Below are 26,779 nucleotides of genomic sequence, written 5' to 3' on the forward strand. Positions count from 1 at the left end.
GCAGTCCAGAAAGTTGAAAGGGTAAGGGTTGCAACAACCATTAAATAAAAACTAGTACTATACTGCGGTGAATGTTCTGTGTTCTTATTCTTTTGAAAAAGTAAGATATGCAATATTTTTAGTCCATTGGTGACTATAACTGAAACTTTGGAAAGTAAAAATATGGATAAGTAGACTGGTTCATTAGCTTTAGCACTGATATGGTCTTTGTAAGCAAACAAGATCTCGGTCAGAGGGGGAGAGAGAGAAAAATGTGAAACAACAGGCAATACAGAAGAGAGAGGAGGAAAATAGAGACAGGAAGAGAGAGAGGGAGAGGATGATGGAGGGGAGGAGGGAGGCATGGAGCCAGGGGAAGAGGGAAGGGAGAAAATCTCTTCTATGCCTGTCTGACAATAATGCAGAATATATGTGCTACATCTTGAGACTTCACAAGAGCATTAAGCTTTTCCCTTTTTGTGGTCTATTATCAGATGTGACTACCAAGGACATGCAAAGCAGCAACCAGACTTCTGTGTCTCACTTCATTTTGGTGGGCCTGCACCACCCACCTGATCTAGGGGTCCCACTCTTCCTAGCATTCCTTCTCATATACCTCCTCACTGTCTCGGGCAATGGGCTCATCATCCTCACTGTCTTGGTGGACATCCGGCTCCACCGGCCCATGTACTGGTTCCTATGTCACCTCTCCTTCTTAGACATGACCATTTCTTCTGCTATTGTCCCAAAGATGCTAGCTGGCTTTCTCCTGGATAGTAGAATGATCTCCTTCGGGGGCTGTGTGATTCAACTGTTTAGCTTCCATTTCTTGGGTTGCACGGAATGTTTTCTTTATACTCTTATGGCTTATGACCGATTCTTGGCCATCTGTAAGCCTTTACACTATGCTACCATCATGACTCGCGGCGTCTGTAACTGCCTAGCTTTGGGCACCTGGGTTGGAGGGACCATCCACTCACTTTTTCAAACAAGTTTTTTATTCAGGCTTCCTTTCTGTGGCCCAAACAGAGTTGACTACTTCTTCTGTGACATCCCAGCCATTCTCCGCCTAGTCTGTGCAGACACCACCATCAATGAGTTGGTCACCTTTGTAGACATTGGCTTCTTGGCCCTCACGTGCTTTATGCTCATTCTCACTTCCTATGGCTACATCGTGGCTGCTATCCTGAGAATCCGCTCTGCAGATGGGCGTCGCAATGCCTTCTCTACCTGTGCTGCCCACCTCACAGTGGTCATCGTTTACTATGTGCCCTGCACCTTCATTTACCTACGGCCTGGCTCACAGGAACCTCTGGATGGGGTGGTGGCTGTCTTCTACACAGTCATTACTCCCCTGCTTAACCCCATCATCTACACGCTCCGAAACAAAGAGATGAAAGCAGCGCTGTGGAGGCTGGGAGGTCACAAGGAGGTACAGGCTCACTGACTTCACCTAGCTCAGGCCCACTGTCCACACTCGTGCCTAACAGGGAGCGTTAAAGCAGAAAAAGAAAAGAAAATTAGTGTGTGAAGGAAAGGATTCCTTGTTAGGAAAAGCAGGAGCCTGGAAAGTTCCATACTGTAACCCCTTGATACTCATGCTCTTCCCTGTCAGCCTTCAGCTCTATGGACAATCAATCAAAATCCACTGGACAAGGGTAGTTTCTAGCAGGAAAGTTGAATGCAATGGCCCCATAAAGGCTGCTTCTCTGTGGCATCATCTATGTGTACATTTTAATTTCTAAGTCCTGTGTTGACACAAATAACCCACTTGTAATCTACCAGATTTAACCTTGACAGACAAATCTTGTGTAAGTTCAGTGTTATTGTCAATATCATCCAACTATGGAGGTACTGAAATTCAAAGGAGCCAGCTGACTTTCCCAACTCTCTTCTCTCTGTATTTTACTTTGATAAAGAAACTGCAGGTGTACATGAACATAAAGGGGCAACTTCACCTCAGGATGAAGGGCCTATCACATGTTGTCTGCCGGATGACCTGAGTAGATACAGCTTCTGAAATTTCACAGGAGTAACATTTAGGTAGGTGTTTCGAAAAGAAGTTTCCTTGCCATTAGCATAAAATGGATCATTCTCATCTTCCACAGATATGAAAGAAGCAGGTTGTATGTGCTGGTACACTCATTACAGAGATGTAGAATAGCCTCATAGGATAGAATTATTGGGGGCATATAACTTATTGTCAGATAATATTCAATGACCCAAAGCTCTTTTTAGTGTCTTTTCATATACAAATGTGACCAGTATCTAAGGGGAGGTCCTTCGTTGATAGACCTCCCTGAGTACTAGATATACCTTCACTGGTTTTCAGAAAGAACACAGTCACAGACTCCAAGAAGATCTCTGTATTTCCCAGACTCAGTTCAACTGTGATCTTTTTTAAAGCTTGGGATGATGTATGAGGGAAGATTATTATTCTAATAAGAAATGTATATTCTTCTGGAGTTCCCTTCCAAAGTTAAACTCCAAAATCTGCATGAATGAGCAATGTGATTCAATGCAGCACTAATTTGTTCAATATATCTCTAAATCAATGGCATTATTGTAATTCTAAATGACTTTCTATTCTTCAGACTAGAAATGCATTTATTTATAAGACAAAACAATAAAATGTATGACCAAAATGATTAAGAAATGGTTGGTGCAATTCATCATATACTAGATATTGCTTAAGAACTGATGGGAAAGAAAAGAAAGATCATGTAAAAATGATTTCCTGAAAAAATATGGTACTGTAGTTTGAAAGTAATGTAAGACCTAGTTAACTGAAGAAGTACAGAAGTTTTGCATATAATGAGAAGAATGCCCTATAGGTAATAAGAGTAAAAATGCTCTAGAAAAATTCATCAACTCTCTGAGGAAGAATAGCCTGTCGCAAGCCACACTTTGGGGTGATCTGTCACAGTCCAGCCACGGCAGGTTCCTATGTCCAGGATAGGAGTATGTGGATTAGAAATGTTAGGTAGAAGAAATAGATATGATAGAAACACAGAGAAATGGGATAGTACCAGGAGGATAACTCAGTAAATACTAGATACTGAATTTGCCCACATTTAATTTTCTCATGCTTTTATACCCCAAAACAAAATTGGGAAAGGCAAAAGATTGCTTTACCATGACACAAAGGACAACCAGAACAGTTATTTGCTTCAGTAATGGAGACATCAAGCCGTTATTTCCTAAGTAAAGTATTTGATGCTTTAGGCAAGATATGCAGTGAATACACCCTAGCCTGTAGGTAACCACTCTCTTTGTCAAACCTCCTGCTTTAAAATGAAGGATCAGGAATTGGCTTGAATTATCTGACCTTTGGTCAAGGTGAAACAGATCCACCTCTGTGGGCCAGGTTAGTGTCCAAAACACCAAGTAACCACACCCTAGGTCAGGATCTCTTGTTTGTAGCCACACCTGTTCTCAACAACTTTAAAAGAGCAAAAATAAGCTCAATTTCTCTCAGACCTCCAGTCAATGCGGAACAGGCTCACATTTGTGAGCCCTCACAACAGCCCAAGATAGTAACATACTCTTTTAGACTAATAAACACAACCACAACTCCAGAGGCAACCATCACTCTCTGAAGTGTAAATGGAGGCAGAGCATAGGCAATAATGCCCATGGACTAAATCAACCCTACTAGAAACACAAAATCACCGCCTTCCATCAAAGCCGACTATAAACACACCCCACAACATTCTGAACAAACTATAGTCATTTTACATCTAATAAAGAAATATTCTATGCAAACTCATCATTTTGTAAAGAAAAGTATCACACAAAATTTCAAGAAACATCTTATCTACACTATTCACCAGGACGAACTACCTAACAATGTGATTTTTTAAATTTTTTTCAGTCATTTTACATAGCAACCATAGTTACCCCTATCTCCTCTCCTCCCATTTCCCAACCTCACCCCTAACTAACCCACTCCCCATCCACTCCTCAGAAAGGGTAAGGCCTCCCGTGGGGAGTTAGCAAAGCCTGGCACATCAAATTGAGAAATGACCAAGCCCCTCCCCCCTGTATCAAGGCTGAGCAAGGCATCCACCATAGGAAATGGGCTCCAAAAAGCCAACTCATGCACCAGGGATAGATTCCAGTCCCATTGCCAGGGGTTCCACAAACAGACCGAGCTATACAACTGTTGCCCACATTCAGAGAGTCTAGTTCAGTGCCCTTCAGGCTCCCCAGCTATCGGTCTAGATTCAGTGAGCTCCCACCAGCTCAGGCCAGATGTCTCTGTGGGTTTCCCCATCATAATCTTGAGCTCCCCCATCGTTACTCATATAATCCCTCCACCCTCTCTGAATGGACACCGGGAGCTCAGCCTGGCATTTGGCTATAGATCTCCAGCAATGAGGTTTTGTTGTTGTTGTTGTTGATGATGATGATGATGATGATGATGATGATTTTTATTGAGCTCTATGTTTTTCTCTGCTAATCTCCCTGCCTCTCCCCTCCCCTTCAACCCTCTCCCAAGGTCCCCATGCTCCCAATTTACTCAGGATATCTTGTCTTTTTCCACTTCCCATGTAGATTAGATCTATGTATTGAAAGACTTAGATAAATCCAGACCCCTCTAGCAGACAAAAATAGAGCCAAAAATCTAAGCAGGGAGACAAGAATCAAAATTCTAGATTAACCAGTGACTCTGTTTCAGGAACTAGCTGAAGATAAAGTTAGATTATAATCTTGAGAAACAGGGAGTTACCCCCTTGTGATTATCACTGGTATTTTTGGAATTTTTCAATGATCATTGGTATTTTCGGAATTTTCCAATGACGCCCTCCCTACCCACTTTGGATGGTTTCTTCCCTTAAATACCCCTTCTCCCAGCTACTTGGGCTCAAACTCTTCACCCCTGCATGGGAAATGAGTTTCAGCCACAGTGCACTGGATCCTGCCCTGTCAATAAACCTCATGTGATTGCAGCAAGGATGGTCTCTCATGAGGTCCTGGGGGGTCATGTTATCCCGAGACTTGAGTGAGAGTCTCCTGGATCCAGAGATCTTTCAGTATGTCTCTCTCAGGGTCCTCATTGTTGTGTAGGTTCTCTGGGGTTGTGATTTGTAGGCTGGCTTTCTTTGCTTTATGTTTAAAAGAATACTTATGAGTGAGTACATGTGATAATTGTCTTTCTGTGTCTGGGTTACCTCACTCAAAATAATGTTTTCTAGCTCCATCCATTCTCCTGAAAATTCAAGATGTCATTATTTTTTTCTGCTGTGTAGTACTCCATTGTGTAAATGTATAAATGTACCACATTTTCCTTATCCATTCTTCTGTTGAGGGGCATTTAGGTTGTTTCCAGGTTCTGGCTATGACAAAAAATGCTGCTATGAACATAGTTGAGCACATGTCCTTGTGGCACAATTGAGTATCCTTTGGATATGTACCCAAAAGTGGTATTACTGGGTCTTGAAGAAGGTTATTTCCTGATTTTCTAAGAAAGTGACACACTGACATCCAAAAGGGCTGTACCAGCTTGTATTCCCACCAGCAATGCAGAAGTGTTCCCTTTACTCCACAACCTTTCCAGCATAAATTGACATCAAACTTCCACCTTTTGAGAGGATCCTGATTTAAAGTCTAGTTTGAACTTATCTACCCTTAAAAATGAGAAAAAAATAAGCAGAAGGGTAAAAGTAGTGTTAGCCTGTGCAGCTATTCTAGCACTACAAATCGAGTGACGTACTTAAGTGCTATTAGAATTTCATTAGTTTGTTCTGGCCTCTTTCAACCCTTCAGTTTCATTATTCCAACACATGTATCAAAATATGGATATGCATTTATATCCAGGTTTTATTACTATAGGTTTTCTAGCATCAGGCTTCCTTAAATAGAATTTTAAAATACCCTTAAGTATACAAAAGTGTTATTTTACCAGTCTTTTCTTCTCATTATTTCTCTTTTCTTACATTTGCTTAGGTGTTTCCTCAAACAGTACACAAACAAAAATATTTCAGTCGTCTTTCCTGAGCTCATGTTGTTGTTAGGAACTATTGTGGGAAAAGGGTGTTCTTCATAGTCTATCCACTGTGTCCATTTTGACCTTTTGTTTGTGTGATGTTTCCCATTAAAAGAACTTTTGAAATGTAATTAAGACTGGTGTGGTGGCAGTGATAATATAAAAGGTGCCTACGACATAACCAAGTAACATTGTACCAGGACACAACCAAGAATGGAGAAACTTGGAAATGTCAATAGTTGCATGTGACAAACTGACAAAGGCTTGGAAAACTTGAGTAATAAAATAATCCCCACTCATTAAGTAATGTATTTGATACACATTACAGCATTTCATGCCATTACTAGAACTACTGATATAAATGAAAAATTGAACAAATAAGCAGCAATTAGTAGATAGTTCTTTACAGAAACTAAACAGTGGTATAGAATCTTTGAGAAGATTAATGTCAAAACATGTCTTTTCAAGACATGGAGCATGACTAGAAACTAGATATACTGTCATCATATATGACATGGGCTCTTAAAAAGGGTGTGTCGCTTCTGGAGCAATATTGAGCAAGACTGCATAGACTTTAGGTGCTCATCACAAAATCTACTTGGAGCTCATCAACATTTAAGGAAGTTGAGTCAATATAAATGTTAATTCTTTTCTAGTTTTTGGTTTAATTAGCTTGATATTTTAAATTTAAAATGTTTTAAAGTAGAAAGTATTAAGTGTTTTATTATTATCATCTTGAGCAATTAATTTTCCTCATTTGTCTGAGATCTGTGTTATGCCACTAAGCAGACTTTTCTAGATTTCACTATCACCTTCTAAAGAGTTTCTAGATCATTGTGAATATCTAATAAAATTCTCACTTATAAGATACAATTCAATGATTGCTAGTAAATTAACCCATTGTCTAGCTATTGCCACATTTAATCTTAGAATATTTCTACCACTTAAGAAAGACATTTGTGGCCACTTTTACTAACTTCTTACCCTTGCCTCTCCCTTTCAGGAATCTACTACTCTGTTTTCTCATGTAACAAATTGATTGTTTTAGCATATTTTATAAACATGTAATCATGGCATGTAGTATTTATTTCTGGTGGCATTTTATGTACTCCAATAATTTTATGTACTGTTGATATATAGTTATTATACTCACTGAGTTTATTCATTACTATTTATTTGATGTGCAGTAAAATTGTTTCTAGGGTTTGATTGTTTCAATTAACTACCATGAACTTTTTCTTGCAAATATTTGCAGAGACAAAAGTTTTATTTATTCTATATTGGAGAGAAATTATAACAGAGATGAATATATATCAACTAACACACCTGGATGACAGAATTTCAGAATATAACTCCCTCTTTTTTTTGTTGTGAGAAAATGTGTATTTTAAAATTCTTTTAATTTAGAAATATAAAACCTCTTGGAAAAGGAGAAAGGAAAGAAAGGCACAAAGTATGCAGGCAACTTTTTACTTCATGAGCTTCTCACACCCTATTTTCTTCACTAGTTCCCATGAAAAGAAGACACTCAGACACCCACAATAATGTTGTTAATCACAATGGAAAGAAAAAAGTGTTATAAGGAAAGCATGAACTATACTAAACAATTGGTTTGCATAATTATATAGTTTGTTCTCACGGGCCTCATTGTCATACTCTTGAGGGTTGTGGGTAGCTAACATTCCAAAGAGCTCCCTCTGAGTGAGAAAATGGGTGGGAGGATCGGGTCCTGGCTGATGTAACAGTCCTTTGAATCTAGACAAGTCCAGAGATGGATGCTATTCCCAGATGACAAACAGCAATTAATTATGAGGCTGGATGCGTGTAAACCACAGCAGAGGAAATTAAGAGGCAGGAGCATCACCGTTCTGGAGAACATGCCAAAATCACTAACTCAATGGCAGCAGGATTTGTACTCTGTGTTTGCATAATTAATTTACGGACTGTATTTCTACAAACAATCCTTATAATACATTATGTACCCCACAAGAATATAGGTCATGCCTTCCAAACTTCATTTTTGCAAGAACATGTGATGTAAAAAGTTAAGTACAGACAAAGCTGAATTTAGCCTGTTAATATTTTTACCTTGTGAGACAAGGAAAACTGGGATGCACTAAACAATACTGACATTTGAGGAAAAAGAGAAGATATTTACTCCTTTACAGCCGGTTTTATTGAACGGGGAATGAGAAGATGGCTGTGAAGACAGGGTACCTCAACCAGACTATGGTAAGTCACTTCTTCCTACAGGGTCTGACGTACACAGCTGAGCACCCTGGCCTCTTCTTCCTCCTCTTCCTCCTCATCTACAGCATCACTCTGACTGGTAATCTCCTCATTCTCCTTACTGTGGGCTCTGACCCTCATCTCCGCTCCCCCATGTACCACTTCCTGGGCCACCTCTCCTTCCTGGATGCATGTCTGTCTACAGTGACAGTTCCCAAGGTCATGGCAGGCCTGGTGACTTTGGATGGGAAAGTGATCTCCTTCCACGGCTGTGCTATACAACTTTATTGTTTCCACTTCCTGGCCAGCACTGAGTGCTTTCTATACACTGTCATGGCCTATGACCGTTACCTGGCTATCTGTCAACCCCTGCACTATCCAGTGGCCATGAACAGGCGGGTGTGTGCAGGGCTGGCTGGGAGCACGTGGGCCACAGGTGCTGTGCACTCTGCAATTCACACTTCCCTCACCTTCCACCTGCTGTATTGTGGACCGCACCATATCGCCTACTTCTTCTGTGACATCCCTCCAGTATTGAAGCTGGCCTGCACAGACACCACCATTAATGAGCTTGTCATGCTGGCAAACATTGGCGTGGTAGCTGCGGGCTGCCTCATCCTCATCATCATCTCCTATGTCTTCATCGTGGCTGCGGTGCTGCGCATCCGCACAGCAGAGGGAAGGCAGCGAGCCTTCTCCACTTGCACGGCGCATCTCACAGTGGTGCTCCTATACTACATGCCCCCTGTCTGCATCTACCTGCAGCCAAGCTCCACCGGCGCAGGGGCAGGAGCCCCTGCTGTCTTCTACACAATAATCACGCCAATGCTCAATCCTTTCATTTACACACTGAGGAACAAGGAGGTCAAGCAGGCTTTGAAAAGGTTGGTGTGTAGAGGCTCCTGAGAGTCGCCAGCTGGCAGCCCAGGTCCCCAACCTGAACCCATGGCTGTGGCCCTTGCCTGTCAGGAAAACAACAATGGCAAAAGAGGAAACTGCTGAGTATCAACTGGGCCACATGTCCTCTCTCTGATCTGCCTCAGCATCACCTTAACAAACTCTTCATTAATAAAATCAAATTAGAGAGGTGACATTTTCAAGTATTTCTGACACCTAAGCTCAGGGGTATGCAAATGTTGTTCAAAGTCTTGCTTGTTTTAGTGTTCCTGTAAAGTAATTGCATTGACTGTATATTTTATCATGATTAAATTAAACTCCAAGGAGAATTGTGGCTTGCCCAACATCCCTCAGAAAGTCATTATCTTATCTGTTCCCATTCCAGGTAGTGATACCTAGGACCAGACTCATAAGGTGAAAAAACAAACACAGGATTTGGAGGCCTTTGAACCCATCCAGATCCCAGAATTCACTACTCAATAGATAGAACATTTTGTACAAATCTTCTATACCTGTATCTTTAGTTTAAGAAGAAAATTAAAAATAATTTCCTTATGGGATTTTATGAAGTCTGAATGAGATAATTGGCAAGGTTTTGCTATATCCATTGGTTAAGTACTTTACTTTTAGAACAACCACAAGAACAGAATTTTTTTAGATAATAAGGTGACAAATACATCAAGATTCTGCTTACTATAATTTGCCATACGGTGAGAGGAATTGTGATGGCTTCCAAGATGAGTGACTGATATAATCTTTAGATAAATGTACCTTGACTGTTAAGCTAAACACTTTATGCACACGGCACTTTATCTCTTTAGTTGTACTGTTCTGTAGAAATAGTCTCAGCTAAACAAGCCACTCTCTTTGCTATGTTTTATAGCAAAAGAAAATAAGTTGTAGAATGGCCAGTTAATATACTATTACAATACAATAAATATCAAATGGGTTAAATTTGTTAACATGGATAAGGTCTTGTAAATTCAAAGATGCCATCATATGTTTATTTATGAAGAAGAATAATTGAATGCATAATATGAGAATAGTAGTCTTGATGGATACTATTGGTCTCCAACTTGACTGGATCTAGTGTCCACTAAAGGGACAACTGACAAGTACACCTTTGAAGGATTTTTTTGATCACACTATTTGAGATAGAAAGATCCACAGTTAATGTGTACAATAACTTCTGATGGCAGTCCATATGAAAAGACACCAAGACAAGAATAGAATTATTGATTTTTGCCTGCTTGCCTTCACTCTTGCTAGCAAGCTTGTTTACTCTCTTGCTCCAAAAGCTAAATATCCTCACTGATGCTAGAACTAGATTCTTCAGGCTTCCGGTGCAGACTGAAGACCAGCAGCTTGTTAATAACTGTCCAGGCCTACAGAGCCAGACTGGAACAGCTGGAACCTCCAGCTTCATGGACTGAGCATCTATAGAATTCTTCACCCTTCTATTGTGAATCTGGCATTGTTGAACTACAGAAAATGTACCATGTAAGCCAACCTAATAAGACCTATTTTAAAATTAATTCATTCTATCTGCTTTCATCTTCTAGAGAACCCTGACTCATACCATAACTATAATCTGCTCTCAATTCCATTTTCTAGAGGTAGTTTTCTGGGTGTGTTATCTAGATTACTGCTCATCAGGAGTTTATTTCAAGGAACATTTTTATTTTTCTCTCTACCTGCAGATGGGGTACCCATGACCTGCAAAAACAAACTTTCTCAAGACCACAAATTTAAGAGCTAAATTTAAGAGCTAAAGCTACAATGTCAGCTCTAATATATATGAATTCAAAGATCTCAATTTTTGCAATGTGACAGTACCTTAAAGGTAATCAAAATTCACCTGCTCAACATTCAGGAACCACTTTGGATTTTGTGATCAAGATTCCCTAGTCTTTTAATCGTGCCTAGTATTTTACAAATGTAGGATCTTAATTAAAAAACTCTGGGAAATGGATAGCATATAGGGAACATGACAACAGACTAAGATATGCAGTTAAGCTCAGCATCCACGCAGAACTCAGGCTTATTCTCCCTTGTTCCAGCATCTGACAGTTACTGATACAGCTGTAGGAAGGAAGAAAGTAACTTAGGAAGCTCGTCATGCCCATCAGAGCAAACCCCAACACAGAGTGAGGACAGTGGCAAGACAAGACCCTGGTTCCATCCTGCACTTTTCTCCGTCTTGTTAAACAACTGCCTCCTGGAAAATCAAGGCGTGGTTCTGCAATCCAGGCTCTGGCTATTACAAATAGTGCTGCTATGAACATAGTAGAACAAATGCTTTTGTAGTATGATTGGGCAACTTTTGGGTATATTCTTAAGAGTGCTATTGCTGGATCCTAAGGTAAGTCGACTCCCAATTTTCTGAGAAACCTCCACACTTATTTTCAAAGCAGTTACACAAGTTTGCATTCCCACCAGTAATGGATAAGTGTTCCCCTTACTCCACATCCTCTCCAGCATAGGGTATCATTGGTGTTTTTGATTTTAGCCATTCTGACAGGTGTAAGATGGTATCTTAAAATTGTTTTGATTTTTTCCTTGAGCCTTTTGCCTTAACATTTATATATCTGTCTGCCCAGTAAAAATCTTTGAATCTCTTGAGTTCTTCTCTTCCTCTTGGCAATTCATGACCTCAGCTAATTATAAGTCTATATAACTGTGCTGATAGATACCTTATTTTTATTTATTAAATATTTTGTGTACATATCACAATTGTAAGACATGTCAGAGGCTTTATACCATTAAGTGCTCCAAACAAAACTACTAAACAAAATATTTAAGTTAGTAAAATATGTGTTCCTTCATGTGTTTGCCTTGTACAAGAAAAAACAAGGCACAAATACATTCTTCATAGCAAAGATGCCAAATATCAATACTGATTTTCTAATTGCTTCGGGAAATGAAAAACATTAATCCAGGCTTTTCTTCTCAAATTTTTGTATTTTATTATAAGATTTGGCAAGTGTGATATAACTAATTTACTATTGTAACTACAATTAAATTTTGAATGTAAAGGATGACTTGAGAATTAATTTATATTAATAAAAATGAAAAAACACTAGACAAAATGAAGATAACTGTTTAAGACAATTATTTCCTCTGTCTCCCTACAACATAGTAAGCGACTATGCTTCTATATGATGAACATCTATCAAATGAACTGGAACTAGAACAAAAATAAACTATTGTCTAGGACAATTTGCAAGGAAGGTTTTCCTGTAAACGTGACTGAAGAATCTTGACATGAGTAGTCCCAAGACAAGAAAGAAGTTAAACAAAATTGCTGGAAAGTAGGATTAATTTATATCCTGCCTTATAGCAAACAGCTCATATTCAGAATTTCACAATACTCTGGAAGACAGAGCATGTGCAGGAAATTCAGAAGCTAGCAACTGAGTGGCAGCAATTTCTCCCAGGAATTAACATGCCAGTGGTCATGGTTTCCAGTTTATTCTTTAAGTAACATGAAGATCTAAAAAGAAAAAAGAAAAAAAACTGTGTTCCTTTTCATAACTGGCAGCATTGTGACTAAATAAAATACCATTTCTTTGAAAAATATTCTGTTAAATAAAATTCTGTTATAACTTTGCATTTAGTCTGCATTCATATCAGTTCTAACTCAGATATTCATTTCTAATATTTTCCATGTAAATAAAGTAAACCCAAAAGATTATAAAAAGAAATAGAGGCTGTAAAGAAGCTATGATGAGGTAGACTTTTAACAGAATATTACTGAGGTGTATAATGGTAGAGTTAAAAGCAAGATTTTTGTATCAGTCTTTAATGAAAGAAGACTGTGTTTGGAAGAAATAAATCAGTGTTGTTATTCCATTATTCTTTAAAATTGAATAATATTCCATTTTATTTATGTTCCAGATTTTCATAATCCATTCATCTGCTGATATGTAATTAATTTTGTTAGCTATTGAGCTTATATCTCTCAACTTTAAGAATTCTTTATTTTTAAATATGTTTTTATTTATTTATTTTTAAATATATTTTTATTTATTTATTTTTACAACCCGGCTGCTATTGCCTCTCTTTCCTTTCCTCTCAGTGTCCCCAATCTCCATTTTGCCCTACAACCAACCAACCACCACTCCTTTCAGTTTCTATTTAGAGGAGGTCAGGCCTTCTACGGATATCAACCAAACATGGCATATCAAGATGAAGGCTGGACAAAGGCACCCAATATGATAATAAAGGTCCCAAAAGCAGGCAAAGGAGTCAGAGAGAGCACCTGCTCCCACTGTTAGGAGTCGCATAAGAAGACCAAGCTACACAACTGCCATATATATTCAGAGGGTTTAGGTCAGTCCCATGCAAGATTCCTAATTGCTGGTTCAGTCTCTCTGAGCTCCTATGAGCCCAGGTTAGCTGATTCTGTGGATTTTTTTGTGTTGTCCTTTATCCTTCTGACTCTTAGAATCCTTTCTCCCCATCTTCTGCAGGAGCTCCCAAAGTTTACCTTGGCTGTGGGTCTCTGCATATGTTTCCATACATTGCTGAATGAAGACTCAAATTTGAAAACTTTTAATACATGAAAGCTTTAAAATTTGCTTTCGTTCTTGCAATCATATCTTTGCTTTTGGCAATACCAAACACAGGGATGTTCAGCAGAGCTCCTCGTCTCAAGTCGCCATTTACATTTGGTTAATAGATGTGTTTGTTTGTTTTCTTGTTTTTCATTTTCCTACCATATTGTCCTTGATTTGCCTTCGAATTCTCCATCTATTTATTGTGTTACAGCCAGTGTCTTCTAAGACTATTCAATACTTTTTAATTTTTTTTAATTGTAAGTGTATAAATTTTTGCTATTTTTTCTAGAAATAGAATAAAGTAGAATTTAAAAACAAATGTTAGACATAGGTTAAGGTCAGTTGCTACACTGATCATCTTTAATACAGTTGCAGTTTTGCAAGACTATAAGTCACAATTTATTAATGTTGAAACTTTAACCTCATTCATTTCATTTGACGTTAGCATACCTCAACCAAGAAAACACAGTTGCTATTAAGCTTAACTTACATAAATAAATTCATTTAATTTAACAGATACTTAGTTATCTAATGTCATTAAGCATTAGTTCAAAAGAGGAGATTAAATATGCAATTCATAAAAAAATACAGTTTTAAAGTATTATTTTAAAAAGAAAACCAATGAAAGAAACATTATTTAATTTATATTTAAACCATATCAACTAAATATTTTCACTATTTTGAACAAGTTTTATGGCCATCATACACACAAATAACATCATCAATTGATATTTTACACATGAGAAGTCTCAGGTTCACAGGGCAGTTAATAAAAACATAAATAATAGAGGCAGGATCAAAGTCCCAGGCTCCTCAAATTCTATATTCTTAGTGGTGACCACCTGGAATGGTAAACACCTCTATCCAACAGGCAATGTCCCTGAGACTTCTCCACCATTTCAGTCATCATGTATGTTTATTTATTAAATTGATGTTGTTCCTGTCCTGTACTTATTACAACCTCTTTCTCTAATCTCTTTACCCATCTATAACACACCCTTCTACCCTACAAGTCCTGTGTCCACATTCATCAATATGTATTATTGTTTGGTTCGGTTTGGTTCTCTGTTTTGGCTTTTACAATATGTCATATTTACTACCATATACTTGATACATAAAACTGACAACAAATGGTAGTTTCTAAGTATATATTATTGAGCTCTACATTTTTCTCTGCTTCCCTCCCTGACTCTCCTCTCCTACTTCAATCCTCCACCAAGGTCCCCATGTTCCCAATTTACTCAGGATATCTTGTCTTTTTCTACTTCCCATGTAGATTAGATCTATGTAAGTCTCTCTTAGTATCCTCATTGTTGTCTAAGTTCTCTGGGATTGTGATTTGTAGGCTGGTTTTCTTTGCTTTATGTTTTAAAATCATCTATGAGTGAGTACAAGTGATAATTGTCTTTCTGTGTCTGGGTTTCCTCACTCAAAATAATGTTTTCAAGTTCCATCCATTTTCCAGCAAAATTCAAGACGTCATTATTTTTTTCTGCTGTGTAGTACTCCATTGTGTAAATGTACCACATTTTCCTTATCCATTCTTTGGTCAAAGGGTATTTAGGTTGTTTCCAGTTTCTGGCTATGACAAACAATACTACTATGGACATAGTGGAGCACCTGTCCTTGTGGCACGATTGAGCATTCTTTGTATATATACCCAAAAGTGGTATTACTGGGTCTTGAGGAAGGTTGTTTCCTAATTTTCTGAGAAATCACCACACTGACATCCAAAGGGGCTGTACCACCTTGCGTTTTCACCAGCAATACAGGAGTGTTCCCTTTTCCCCACAACCTCTCCAGCATAAGTTGTCATCAGTGTTTTTGATCTTGGCCATTCTTACAGGTGTAAGATGGAATTTCAGAGTTGTTTTGATTTGCATTTCTCTGATGACTAAGGATGTTGAACATTTCCTTAAGCATCTTTCAGCCATTTTAGATTGCTCTGTTGTGAGTTCTCTGTTTAGGTCTGTACTCCATTTTTATTAGATTATTCTTTTGATGACAAATTTCTTGAGTTCTTTATATATTTTGTAGAGGAACCTCTGTCTGATGTGGGGTTAGTGAAGATCTCTTCCTATTCTGCAGGCTGTCATTTTTGTCTTGCTGACCATGTCCTTTTCTTTACAAGAAACATACCTCAAATTCAATGACAGACATTACCTCAGAGTAAAAGTAAAAAGACTTTTCAATCAAACTGCCCTAAGAAGCAAGCTTGTGTTACCATCTATCTTAATATCTAACAAAATAAGACTGTAAACTAAAAGTAATCAAAAGAGATGGAGAAAGATATTTTGTATTCATCACACAAAGTCTATCAAGATGAAGTCCCAATTCTTTAAGTATGTGGTGTGTAAAAGTAACATTACTAAAGTTTAAATTGTACATCAAACTCCACACACTAATAGTGGAAGACTTCAACACCCCACTCTTACCAATGAGCAGGTCTGCCAGACAGAAACTTAACAGAAAATAAGGGAACTAGCAGATGTCATGACTCAAATGAACTTAACAGGCATCTATTTCTATATGTCAAACACAAAAGAAAATACCTTCTTCTCAGCATCTCATGGAACCTTCTCTAAAATTGACCACATACTCAGTCACAAAGCAAATCTCAACAGACATAAAAAAATGGAATAAATCTCTGTATCTTATCAGATCTCCATAGCTTAAAGTTAGAATTTAACAACACAAATTACAGAAAACCTACAAACTCATGGAAAATGAATCACTACTGGGTCAAGGAAGAAATGAAGAAATTAAAGACTTCCTAGAATTCAATGAAATGAATGTACAAATATCCCAACTTACAAGACACTATGAAAGCAGTGTTAAGAGGAAAGTTCATAGTACTAAATGTCTACATAAAGAGGTTTGGGAAATCTCACGCTAATGACTTAATAGCATACTTGAAAGCTATAGAACAAAAAGAAGCAAACTCACCTAGGAGGAATAGATGCAAGAAAATAATCAAATTGAAGCCTGAAATCGATAAAATAAAACAAATAGAACTATGCAAAGAATCACTGAAACAAAGAGTGGTTTTTTGAGAAAATCAACAAGCTAGACAAATCCTGATCCAAACTATCCAAAAAGCAAAGAAAGAATATCCAAATTAACAAAATCAGAAATAAAAATGGGGACAAAATGACAGAACCTGTGGAAATCCAGTGAATCATCGGGTCATATCATCGAAAGCCTGTACTCTACAAAATTGGAAACCTCAAAAAAAAAAAAAATAGGTACACATACCAAAAGTAAATCAAGACCAGATAAACAATTTAAACAGACATATAATTCCTAAGGAAATAGAAACAGTCGTTAAAAGTCTTCCAACCCAAAAAAGAAAGAAAGAAAAGAAAAAGAAAAAGAAAAAAGTCCAGGACCAGATTGTTCCCACACAGAATACTATGAAAATTTCAAAGAAAAACTAATACTAATACTTCTCAAATTGTTTCACATAATAGAAACATAAGGAACATTGCCAAACACCTGTTATGAGGCTACAGTTGCCCTGATACCCAAACCACACAAAGATACAACAACAGAAAAAGAGAACTAGAGGCCAATCTCCCTCATGAACATTGATGCAAAAAACTCAATAAAATACTGTCAAATCGAATCCAAGAACACATCAAAAAACATCATTCACCGTGATCAAGTACCCTTCATCCCAGAGATGCAGAGCTGGCTAAACAAAAACATGTCAGTGTAATCCACCACATAAACAAACTAAAAAACACCACATAATCATCTCACTAGATGCTGAAAAAGTATTTGAAAAGAATCCATTCATGATAAAAAGTCTTGGAGAACTCAAGGATATAAGGAACATGCCTAAACATAATAAAGGCAATATACAGAGAGCCAACATCCAGCATCGAATTAAGTGAAGAGAAACTCAAACAATTCCACTAAAATCAGGAATAATACAAGGCTGTCCACTCTCTCCATATCTGTTCACTATAGTACTTGAAGTTATAGTTAGATTAATAAGACAACAAGGATATCAAGGAGATACAAATTGGAAAGAAAGAAGTCCAACTTTTATTTGCAGATGACATGGTAGTATACATAACTGACCCCAAAAATTCTACCACAGAATTCTACAGCTGATAAATACCTTCAGTAATGTAGTAGGACTCAAGATTGACTCAAAAAATCAGTAGCCCTCCTATATACAGATGATAAACCAGCTGATTAGAGATCAGAGAAAGATCATCCTTTACAATAGCCACAAATATAAAATATTTTGGTGTACTCTAACCAATCAAGTGAAAGAGCTGTATGAAAAGAATTTTTAGTCTTTGAAGAGAGATATTGAAGATTATATCAGAAAATAGAAAGATCCCTCACACTCTTGGATAGGTAGACTTAACATAATAAAAATCACAGTCTTACCAAAAGCAATCCACAGATTCAATGCAATCCTCATCAATATTCCAAGACAATTCTTCAGACCTCAAAAGACTAATACTCAACTTCATGTAGAAAAACAAGAAATTCAGTATAACTAAACTAAAACAATTCTATACAATAAAGGAACTTCTGGAGGCATCACCATCTCTACTTCAAACTCCACTATAGAGTTATAGTAATAAAAACAATTTGGTATTGGCATAGGAATAGACATGTGGACCAATAAAACTGAACTGAAGACACTGACAAAAATACACACATCTATGAACACCTGATTTTTGACAAAGAAGTCAAAATTTTACAATGAAAAAAGAAAGGATATCAACAAGTGGTGCTGGCATCACAGTGTAGCAGCATGTAGAAGATTGCAAATAGATCTATATCTATCACCATGCACAAAATTCAAGTCCAAGTAGACCAAAGACCTTAACATAAATCCAGTTACACTGAACCTGATAGAAGAGAAAGTAAGAAGTGGGCCTTGAATGTATTGGCACAGGAGATCACTTCCTAAATATAACACTTGAAGCACAGACACTGAAAGAAACAATCAATAAATGGTACCTCCTGAAACTTAAAAGCTTCTATAAGACAAAGGACACACTAAATAAGACAAAGCAACATCTTTTCCCTAATTATAACTCCAGGAGCACAGACACTGAGAGCAACAATAAATAAATCTGACCTTATGAAACTGAGAAGTTTCTATAAGGCAAAGGACAGAATCAATAAGACAAAATGATGGCCCATTGAATGGGAAAATATCTTTACCAACCCCACATTTGACAGAGGGCTGATATCCAAAATGTATAAAGAATACAAGAAATTAGACATTAAAAAACAAAATAATCCAATTTAAAGAAGGAGTAAAGATCTAAACAGAGAATTATCAACAGGAGATTCTCAAATGGCCAAAAGACATTTAAGGAATTGCTCAACACCTTAATCATCAGGGAAATTTAAATCAAAACAACTCTAAGATTCCATCTCAGACCTGTCAGAATGACTAGATCAAAAGTACTGAGGATAGCTTATGTTGGAGAGGATTTGAAGTAAGGGGAATATTCCTCCACTGGTGGAGTGAGTGCAAACCTGTATAGCCACTTCAGAAATCAGTATGACAATTTCTCAGAAAATTGGGACTCAATCTACCTCAAGACCTAGTGATACCACTCTTGATCATATACCCAAAGGATGCTCAATCATAGCACAAGTACACTTATTCAACAATGTTCATAGCAACATTATTTGTAATAGCCAGAACCTGGAAACAACCTAGATGTCCCTTAACTGAAGAATGGATAAATAAAATGTGGTCCATTTATGAAATGGAGTATTACTAGGATGAAAAAAACAATATCATCATGAAATTTGCAGGCAAATAGAATTAGGAAAAATTCATCCTTAGTGAGGTAACCCAAACTCAAAAAGGCAAACACAGTATGTTCGCACTCATAAGTGGATACTAGATGTAAAGCAAAGGATAACCAGACTACAATCCACAGCTTCAGAGAATCTAGGTAACAAAGAGGTTCCAAGAAGGACTCATTGATCTCCCTGGAAAGGGGAATTAGATGAGATCTCCTGGGTAAATTGGAGGCAAGGAGGGATGATAGACGGGAGGGGATGTGGAATAAGAAAATGAGGAAGTGGGATGGTTGAGTTGGGGAGGAATGGAGTGGGAGAGCAATGAAAGAGACATTTTGATAGAGGGAGCTATTACAGGGTTATGAAGAAACCTGGTGCTCATGAAATTTCCAGGAACCCACAAAGATGGCCTCAGGAAAAACTCCTATTAATCGTGAAGAGGTTGTCTGAACTGGCCATCCTCTGTAATCAGATTGGCGAATATCCCAACTTTCATCATAGAGCCTTCATTCAGCAACTGACCAAACCAGATGCAAAGATCCACAACCAAACACCAAATTTTGGGAGTCTAAAAGAAGAGAGGGAAAAAGATTATATAACAAAGGAGGTCAAGATCATGATGGGGACATCTACAGAGACAGCTGAACAAAACTCATGGGAGCTCACAAACTGTAGACCAACATCTGTGGAACCTGCATGGAACCAAATTAGGCTCTTTACAAGTGAGAGATAGTTGTGTGTCTTGGTCTTTTTGAGGGGTCCCTGGCAGTGGGAATAGTTACATCTATCACTGGTGCATTAATAACTTTTTGGAACCCATTCAGTATGGTGAGATGCCTTGCTTAACCTTGATACATGGAGGGGATGGCTTGGTCCTGCCTCAACCTAATGCACCTTACCCTTTAGGAGGTTTGGATATTGGATAGACTGGTAAGCGGAGATGAAAGGGGCAAGAGGAGGGTTGGTAGGGAGCTCTGTGGTTGGAATGCTACAATGAATAAAAAAATAAATAAATTTTCACACCTGGGATGTTTGCGATCATGTGAACTTATATTTGGTCTGAAATTCTATTACTTTATGGGAATGTGTGTTCTGTTTTTATGCCAAAGTCATGCTGTTTTTAGTTGTATAATTCTGTAGTGTAACTTGGAATCTGAAGAAGAAAGACACTTAGAAGAAATCCCACACTAGCTCAGAATTGAGAATAATAGATGGTTATTTATTTACGTGTAGGCTCACAAATCAGAATCTTCTGCTGGAATGGAGAATAGAAACCGAATCCTGCAGCCAAAAAAAGAGGCTGGACACATGGTTTACATTGGCATAAGAGGCCACAACCCAAAGAGCAGTTAACTTAAACGCTATTGGCTATATGACTTCCTACAGCAGGAATCAGAAATTTTAGGTTTAGCTAGGGGAATAAATTGTTCAAAGATGAATTTGCATAATTAAGCAATGCTCCCCAAAATATCGATTAACAAATTATAATGCTTTGATCAGGTATGTCTTTGTATTTCCATGTAAATTTTAAGATTAGCTTTCTTTCTCATTCTGGTGGGGAGCAATCTGTATATTGCTTTTGATAAGATGGTCATTTTCACAATATTAACTGTAGCAAATCATGAAAATGCAAGATCATTCCATCTTCTGGAGTCTTCTTCAGTATCTTAACATTTTCTTTGCACAAGTATCTTCATTAGTTAGATTTACTCCAATATACTTTTGAAACTATTATATATGAAATTATTACCCTGATTTCTTTCTCAGTGAATTTGTTGTTAGAATATAGAAAGGTTACTTACTTTATCTTAAATTTGTACCTGCTATTTTGCTGAATATTTGTCAGCTGTATTTTCTGATAGAGTCTTTAGGTTTCAGAGTCTCTTATATGTAAAATCATACCATCTACAAATAAGAATATTTTGATTACTTATTTCTCTATTTTTATCCCCTTGATCTCATACAGCTATCTTATTCTTCTAGCAAAGACTTTGAGTACTGTATTGACCATGAGTGGAGAGTGGACACATTTACCTTGTTCCTGACTCTAGTAGGAATGTTTGAGGGTTTTCATGTGCGCATGTATACTGTATGTGTATGTGTGAGTGTGAACACACATGTCTTCTGGCATGCATGTGAAGGTCAACAACACAGGCAACCAGAGGTTTTGGTCATCTTTTCATCTTTCTAAAGAAAGAGTCTTTGTTGGTTACAACTTCCCATGGAACTGACAAAGGAACATCCAGGGATTCTCTTGCTTTTCCCATTTGTCTCATCTTAGGGACACTGAGACTATGGATGCTTTCTTCATGCCCAGTTCATTCTTGTCCAGAAACCCCTTTAACTATGAAGCCATCTCTCCAGCGCTTGTTTTCTCCCCTTCAAAGAACATCCGTCAGTTTAAATTAGGACCCAGAATAAAGACCTCATTTTATCTTATCCCCAGCCTAGAGGCCTAGCTCTAAATACTCTCCTTTGATGAGAGGCTTTGGCAATCCAAGACCTACACCAGAGTCCTGATTCTAGACACTCATTATAGCTGGTGTATTAAGTAACCCCCAGAAAGCAAATAAAACTAACAGTTAAAAGATGGGGAAACAGATTAATTAGAATGGGTATTTGGGAAGATGGAAATTAGGTGTTTCAGGCCTATCTTTGGAATAGTGATATAAATTTTAGGTTTAACTATAAGAATAAATTGTTCAAAGGTGAATTCGCATAATTAAGCAATGAAGGTCAAAACTGGATCATGATGTTACTTCTGGTAGAGAGCTCTGGAAAATTTCTTGCCACTTGTAAAGACAATGTAATTATCACGATCACCTCTAACTAGAGGTGACCTCATCATGAGTAATGTGTCTCCTAATTCTGAAATGCACTGTAATTGCAGGTGTAGGGCAATAACTAAAGACATGTTGCCTGATGGTGGTGGCTCATGCCTTTAATTCCAGCACGCAGGAGGCAGAGGCAGGTGGATCTCTATGAATCTGAGTCCAGCCTGGTCTACAAAGTAAGTTTCAGGACAGCCAAGACTGTTACACAGAGATACCCTGTCTCAAAAAGCCAAAATATAAATAGATAGATAGATAGATAGATAGATAGATAGATAGATAGATAGATAGATAGATAGATAGACAAATAGATAAATAGACAAATGGAAGTCTGAAATGAGACATTGTGAAAGTTGACAGAAAGATACCTCAGTTCCTCTTATCTCTGGAAATTCAGTCTTGAAGGGAGTTAAGATAAATGAAGAGCAACCAATTACTAGGGGAGAACAATCAAATAGTTAACATGCTTACATGCAGAGGTAAGCAACTAGTTGACCCAAAGAGGAGACAGAGACAAATGAAGGCAGACATCTCATGCTGTTATCATGTTTTTAATTACTTTCTGAGCCAAAGTAAAGAATCAGTGCTTTTCAAAAAAATATATTTTCTGAGTGTCTATCAAATGGCTTCCTTGTGTGCACTTTCATGAAGGTAATTATTACTAAACAATTAATCTAAAAACACAAATACTAAGAGAACACCAATAATAAAACTTGTAGAACCTTGCCTCAAAATCATATTGCATAGGTCCAAATCCAGTGGTCTTTCCAAGTGTAGACTCTTGCACAGGAAAGCAAAAACACAAGTTTAAAGATATTCCCACCTGGGACCAAGAGATGGCTCAAGCGGTTACGAGCACTGGATGCCCTTCCAGAAGAGCTGGGTTCATTGCCCACCACCCACACAGACATACATGCAGGCAAAACACCAAGACATATAAAAATAAATAAATCCTTTTTGAAAAGATAACACAACCTATCCTATGCTCCTGTTTTAGTTGACATACCTCTCACTCATTTTTTTTTCATGTACACAGAATTAGTCAAGGAAAACTCAGCTCTGCTGCAGACCATAGCAATCTTGTGTTACTTATAGTGTGATGCTTCATAGCTTAAACAGCAAATGGCTCCTGAAATGTCTTAGACTGATTATAAATAAACACAGACAGGGTTTCTCAACAAGTGAGAAAAGTTGTAATTCTGTGTATTTAGGAGGTTGGTACACTAGAATAGTTTAAGATCAGCAGTTCAAGGCCATCCTGAGCAATAGACAACCCTGCACCAAAAATAAAAACAAAGATCTAAGTCCTTTGTGTGACTAGTACCACCTGGATTTTTACTGTTTTAATATCAGAGTCTGAGGATGTAGTAGGACATTGTCTAGCATTTGAAAAGCTTTCCACTCAATCCTTAGAATTGTCATAAACAAATGAAAATAAACAATTATTTTTCCTTCAAAGCTCAAATATATTGACATTATCCGCTAATTATTTTCCTCCATACCACATACTTCTATGCTTACCCCTTTTCTACTACACCAGAGTCACAATCACCTATATCTAGTGTCTCATAAGCATCAAAATTGTTCCTGCATGTAAAAGTATATGTATAGTTCTTTAATCTTCCTGGAATGCTCTATTGACTGACATGTCGGCAGACTCATGTTGCACATCTGTTCCTCAGAACAGTCCATCATGACCAGGCAACAGAAGTAAAGACAGAGCAAGTCTCTGCACCATCTCTGTTATGGAAGGGTTCTACAGAACTCCTCCAGTATCTTCAGATACAGTTGCTTAGTTATTCCTCATCTACTGGATTTTCTTGCTCACCTGAACCTGATACCTATCTTATGGTAACCACTCAGACTTTGAAGACCAGAGATAATTAGTGCCTTCTTTGCCATCTTACTTTTATTTTTCAAATAATCTTAGTACAAGATAAATTTAAGTTTATATTTCTTTTTTTTTTTTTTTTTTTTTTTTGGTTTTTCGAGACAGGGTTTCTCTGTAGCCTTGGAGCCTGTCCTGGAACTAGCTCTTGTAGACCAGGCTGGTCTCGAACTCACAGAGATCTGCCTGCCTCTGCCTCCCGAGTGCTGGGATTAAAGGCGTGCGCCACCACTGCCCGGCCTAAGTTTATATTTCTTGATTAATAAATACAGCCTTTGCACTATTTAAAATTCCAAGACAAAACTAGGCAGTGGTGGCACACACCTTTAATCCCAGCACTTGGGAGGCCAAGGCAGGAAGATCTCTGTGACTTTGGGGACAGTCCAGTATACAAAGAGAAATCCAGAACATGCTCCTAATCATGTTGTCACATCAAAGATATAAGATCCCGAGTAGCTTTCCCTTATTCTGGCTGTTGCAGATGTCACCCAAGTTCCTGCCCTTAGTAACTATAATCAGAGGAAAATCTATGGCCTTCCTTAAGGATAAAATCAGAAGAGACCAGAAACTGAAATGAGAAGATAGTACTCCAAGCCTCTGTTTTTTGCAAAACCAGAAAATTCCCCAGACAAAAGCTTCTCCGGTGATTAATAGAAATGTATTAAATAAATATGCAAATGGTTGTCTGTAAGTCAGTTATCTCCAGGATAGAGCTAAACAGTAACTCTAAAAAAGTTCAAATCCAAAATTAGACTGCCTTGCCTTTTCTGGATTTATCATCATCCCTCTTTTTCTCCTTAAAATCTAATAATTTCTGCAAATAAACTAGAAAATAAAATTTTTCTCTTCTCTCTCATTTACTTTCCATATCTGTACTTAAGAAACTCTTTCTGTAATTAATTTCACTTTCTCTATTATTTAATCATTTGCATCTCATGGCAGTGATGAATTCTTCCCTCCATACCTTACATACATACACCATGTACATGCCCATATGCAGATTCATCATATAGATCAATACATCTTCTATTTAAATGAACACCTTTTCTTCAAAGTCTTACTCAGTGCAAGTTTAACATCTTTGTTTCTCAAACTGTAAATGAAAGGATTCATCATGGGAATCGCAACAGTATAAAACACTGTGGATATCTTATCTTGATCCACTGACCCAACAGGAGAAGACTTAAAGTATATGAATGATGATGAACCGAAGAACAGAGAAACAGCAATCATGTGTGAGCTGCAAGTACTGAGGGCCTTGGACCTGCCCTTTGTAGAATGGATGCGGAGGATGTTAGAGAGGATCGAGGTGTAAGAAATAAAGATGGTGAGACTGGGTACTATCACGCTGACACCCACCACGATGAAAACCACCAGCTCATTGGTGGCAGTACTTGTGCAGGAGAGCTCCAGGAGAGGGGGTATGTCACAGAAGTAGTGATTGATGATGTTGCCATCACAAAAGGTAAGCCTGAGCATGCACACAGTATGGGCCATGGCACCCACAAATCCCATTGTATATCCACCCACCATCAGTACAAAGCAGACCTGATGGGACATGGTGACCTTATAAAGCAGTGGTTTACAGATGGCAGCGTATCGGTCATAGGCCATGGCTGTCAAAATAAAGCATTCACTAATAACAAAAAAGGCAAAGAAAAAGAGCTGAGTCATGCACTCAGCATGGGAGATGGTGTTCTGTGTCACAAAACTCACCAGCATTTTGGGCGTGATGACAGAGGAGTAGCAGAGATCTGTGAAGGAAAGGTTGAAGAGAAAGTAGTACATGGGGGTGTGCAGGTGAGGGTTCAAAACAATCAGAACAATCAAGCCCAGGTTTCCCACCATGGAGACCACATAGATTCCCAAGAAGAGGAAGAAGAGAGGCAGCTGGAGCTCTGGCTGTTGTGTCAAACCTAGTAGGATAAACTCCTTTACTGAAGAGTCATTTTCTGAGGCCATTTCTCGGATCATAGCTATGAGAATGGGAATAATAGGGATATTAAGATAATAGCCCAGCTTTCACAAGTAAACCCACATGGTGAGACTGAGAGGTAGAATGGAGAGATAAACTGCAGCCCTACATTTCAGGCCCTCATGTTCATCTAAATTTCATATAATTGAGAGAATGTATAAGCATAAATGTGAAAACACAGAAGACAATTTTACTCAGCATGACAATGGCCGTTCCCTTGTCCTATAGAATCTCTGTTCAACTTCTGCCTTGACAGTCTACCTCTCTCAGCTAGGTGGCGGTCTCAGGAGAAAGGAGAAGACACCCATAAAAGACCCACTGGCTTCCTTACATGAGGTTTCTGACAGCAGATTACCTTAATACAGCTGAACACTCACCATTTTACATCTGCATCAGGAGAGGAAAAGGTTAACTCTTCTGCCCTATTGTCATGCAAGGCAAACAGTTTGACTAATTTTAGGGAATAATTTTTTTCCCTTCTGTAAGGGAAAAAAATAGGTCTGTTCATTTGTTGTTCTTCTTACCTCAACCCTCATTTCTCCAACCTCTGAGAAAATGTGACCTGAATATTGTGATTTCTAGGGTATCTTTGCCCAGAGTGTCCTTTCCAACCTTAAGTTAGTTAATAGCTCTTAACTAATA

General features: G+C 38.0%; 3 protein-coding genes across 3 annotated transcripts; 2 read left to right on the forward strand and 1 right to left on the reverse strand.

Moving 5' to 3' along the window:
- Positions 1 to 469: 469 nt before the first annotated feature.
- Positions 470 to 1,426, forward strand: LOC119810444 (olfactory receptor 10G6). The gene has a single exon (XM_038323911.1). It carries the CDS (start codon positions 491 to 493, stop codon positions 1,424 to 1,426), a length of 936 nt encoding a protein of 311 aa, XP_038179839.1. The 5' UTR covers positions 470 to 490.
- A 6,738-nt stretch (positions 1,427 to 8,164) lies between these two features.
- Positions 8,165 to 16,807, forward strand: LOC119809359 (olfactory receptor 10S1). Its single transcript, XM_038322194.1, has 2 exons — positions 8,165 to 9,087; positions 16,762 to 16,807. The coding sequence occupies exons 1-2, from the start codon at positions 8,165 to 8,167 to the stop codon at positions 16,805 to 16,807; spliced, it is 969 nt and encodes a 322-aa protein (XP_038178122.1).
- Positions 16,808 to 25,188: 8,381 nt separating this feature from the next.
- LOC119810127 (olfactory receptor 145-like) lies at positions 25,189 to 26,136 on the reverse strand. The gene has a single exon (XM_038323461.1). It carries the CDS (start codon positions 26,134 to 26,136, stop codon positions 25,189 to 25,191), a length of 948 nt encoding a protein of 315 aa, XP_038179389.1.
- Positions 26,137 to 26,779: the final 643 nt, after the last annotated feature.

The sequence above is a fragment of the Arvicola amphibius genome, chromosome 3 (assembly GCF_903992535.2).
Source record: "Arvicola amphibius chromosome 3, mArvAmp1.2, whole genome shotgun sequence".
Taxonomy (NCBI): Eukaryota; Metazoa; Chordata; class Mammalia; order Rodentia; family Cricetidae; genus Arvicola; species Arvicola amphibius.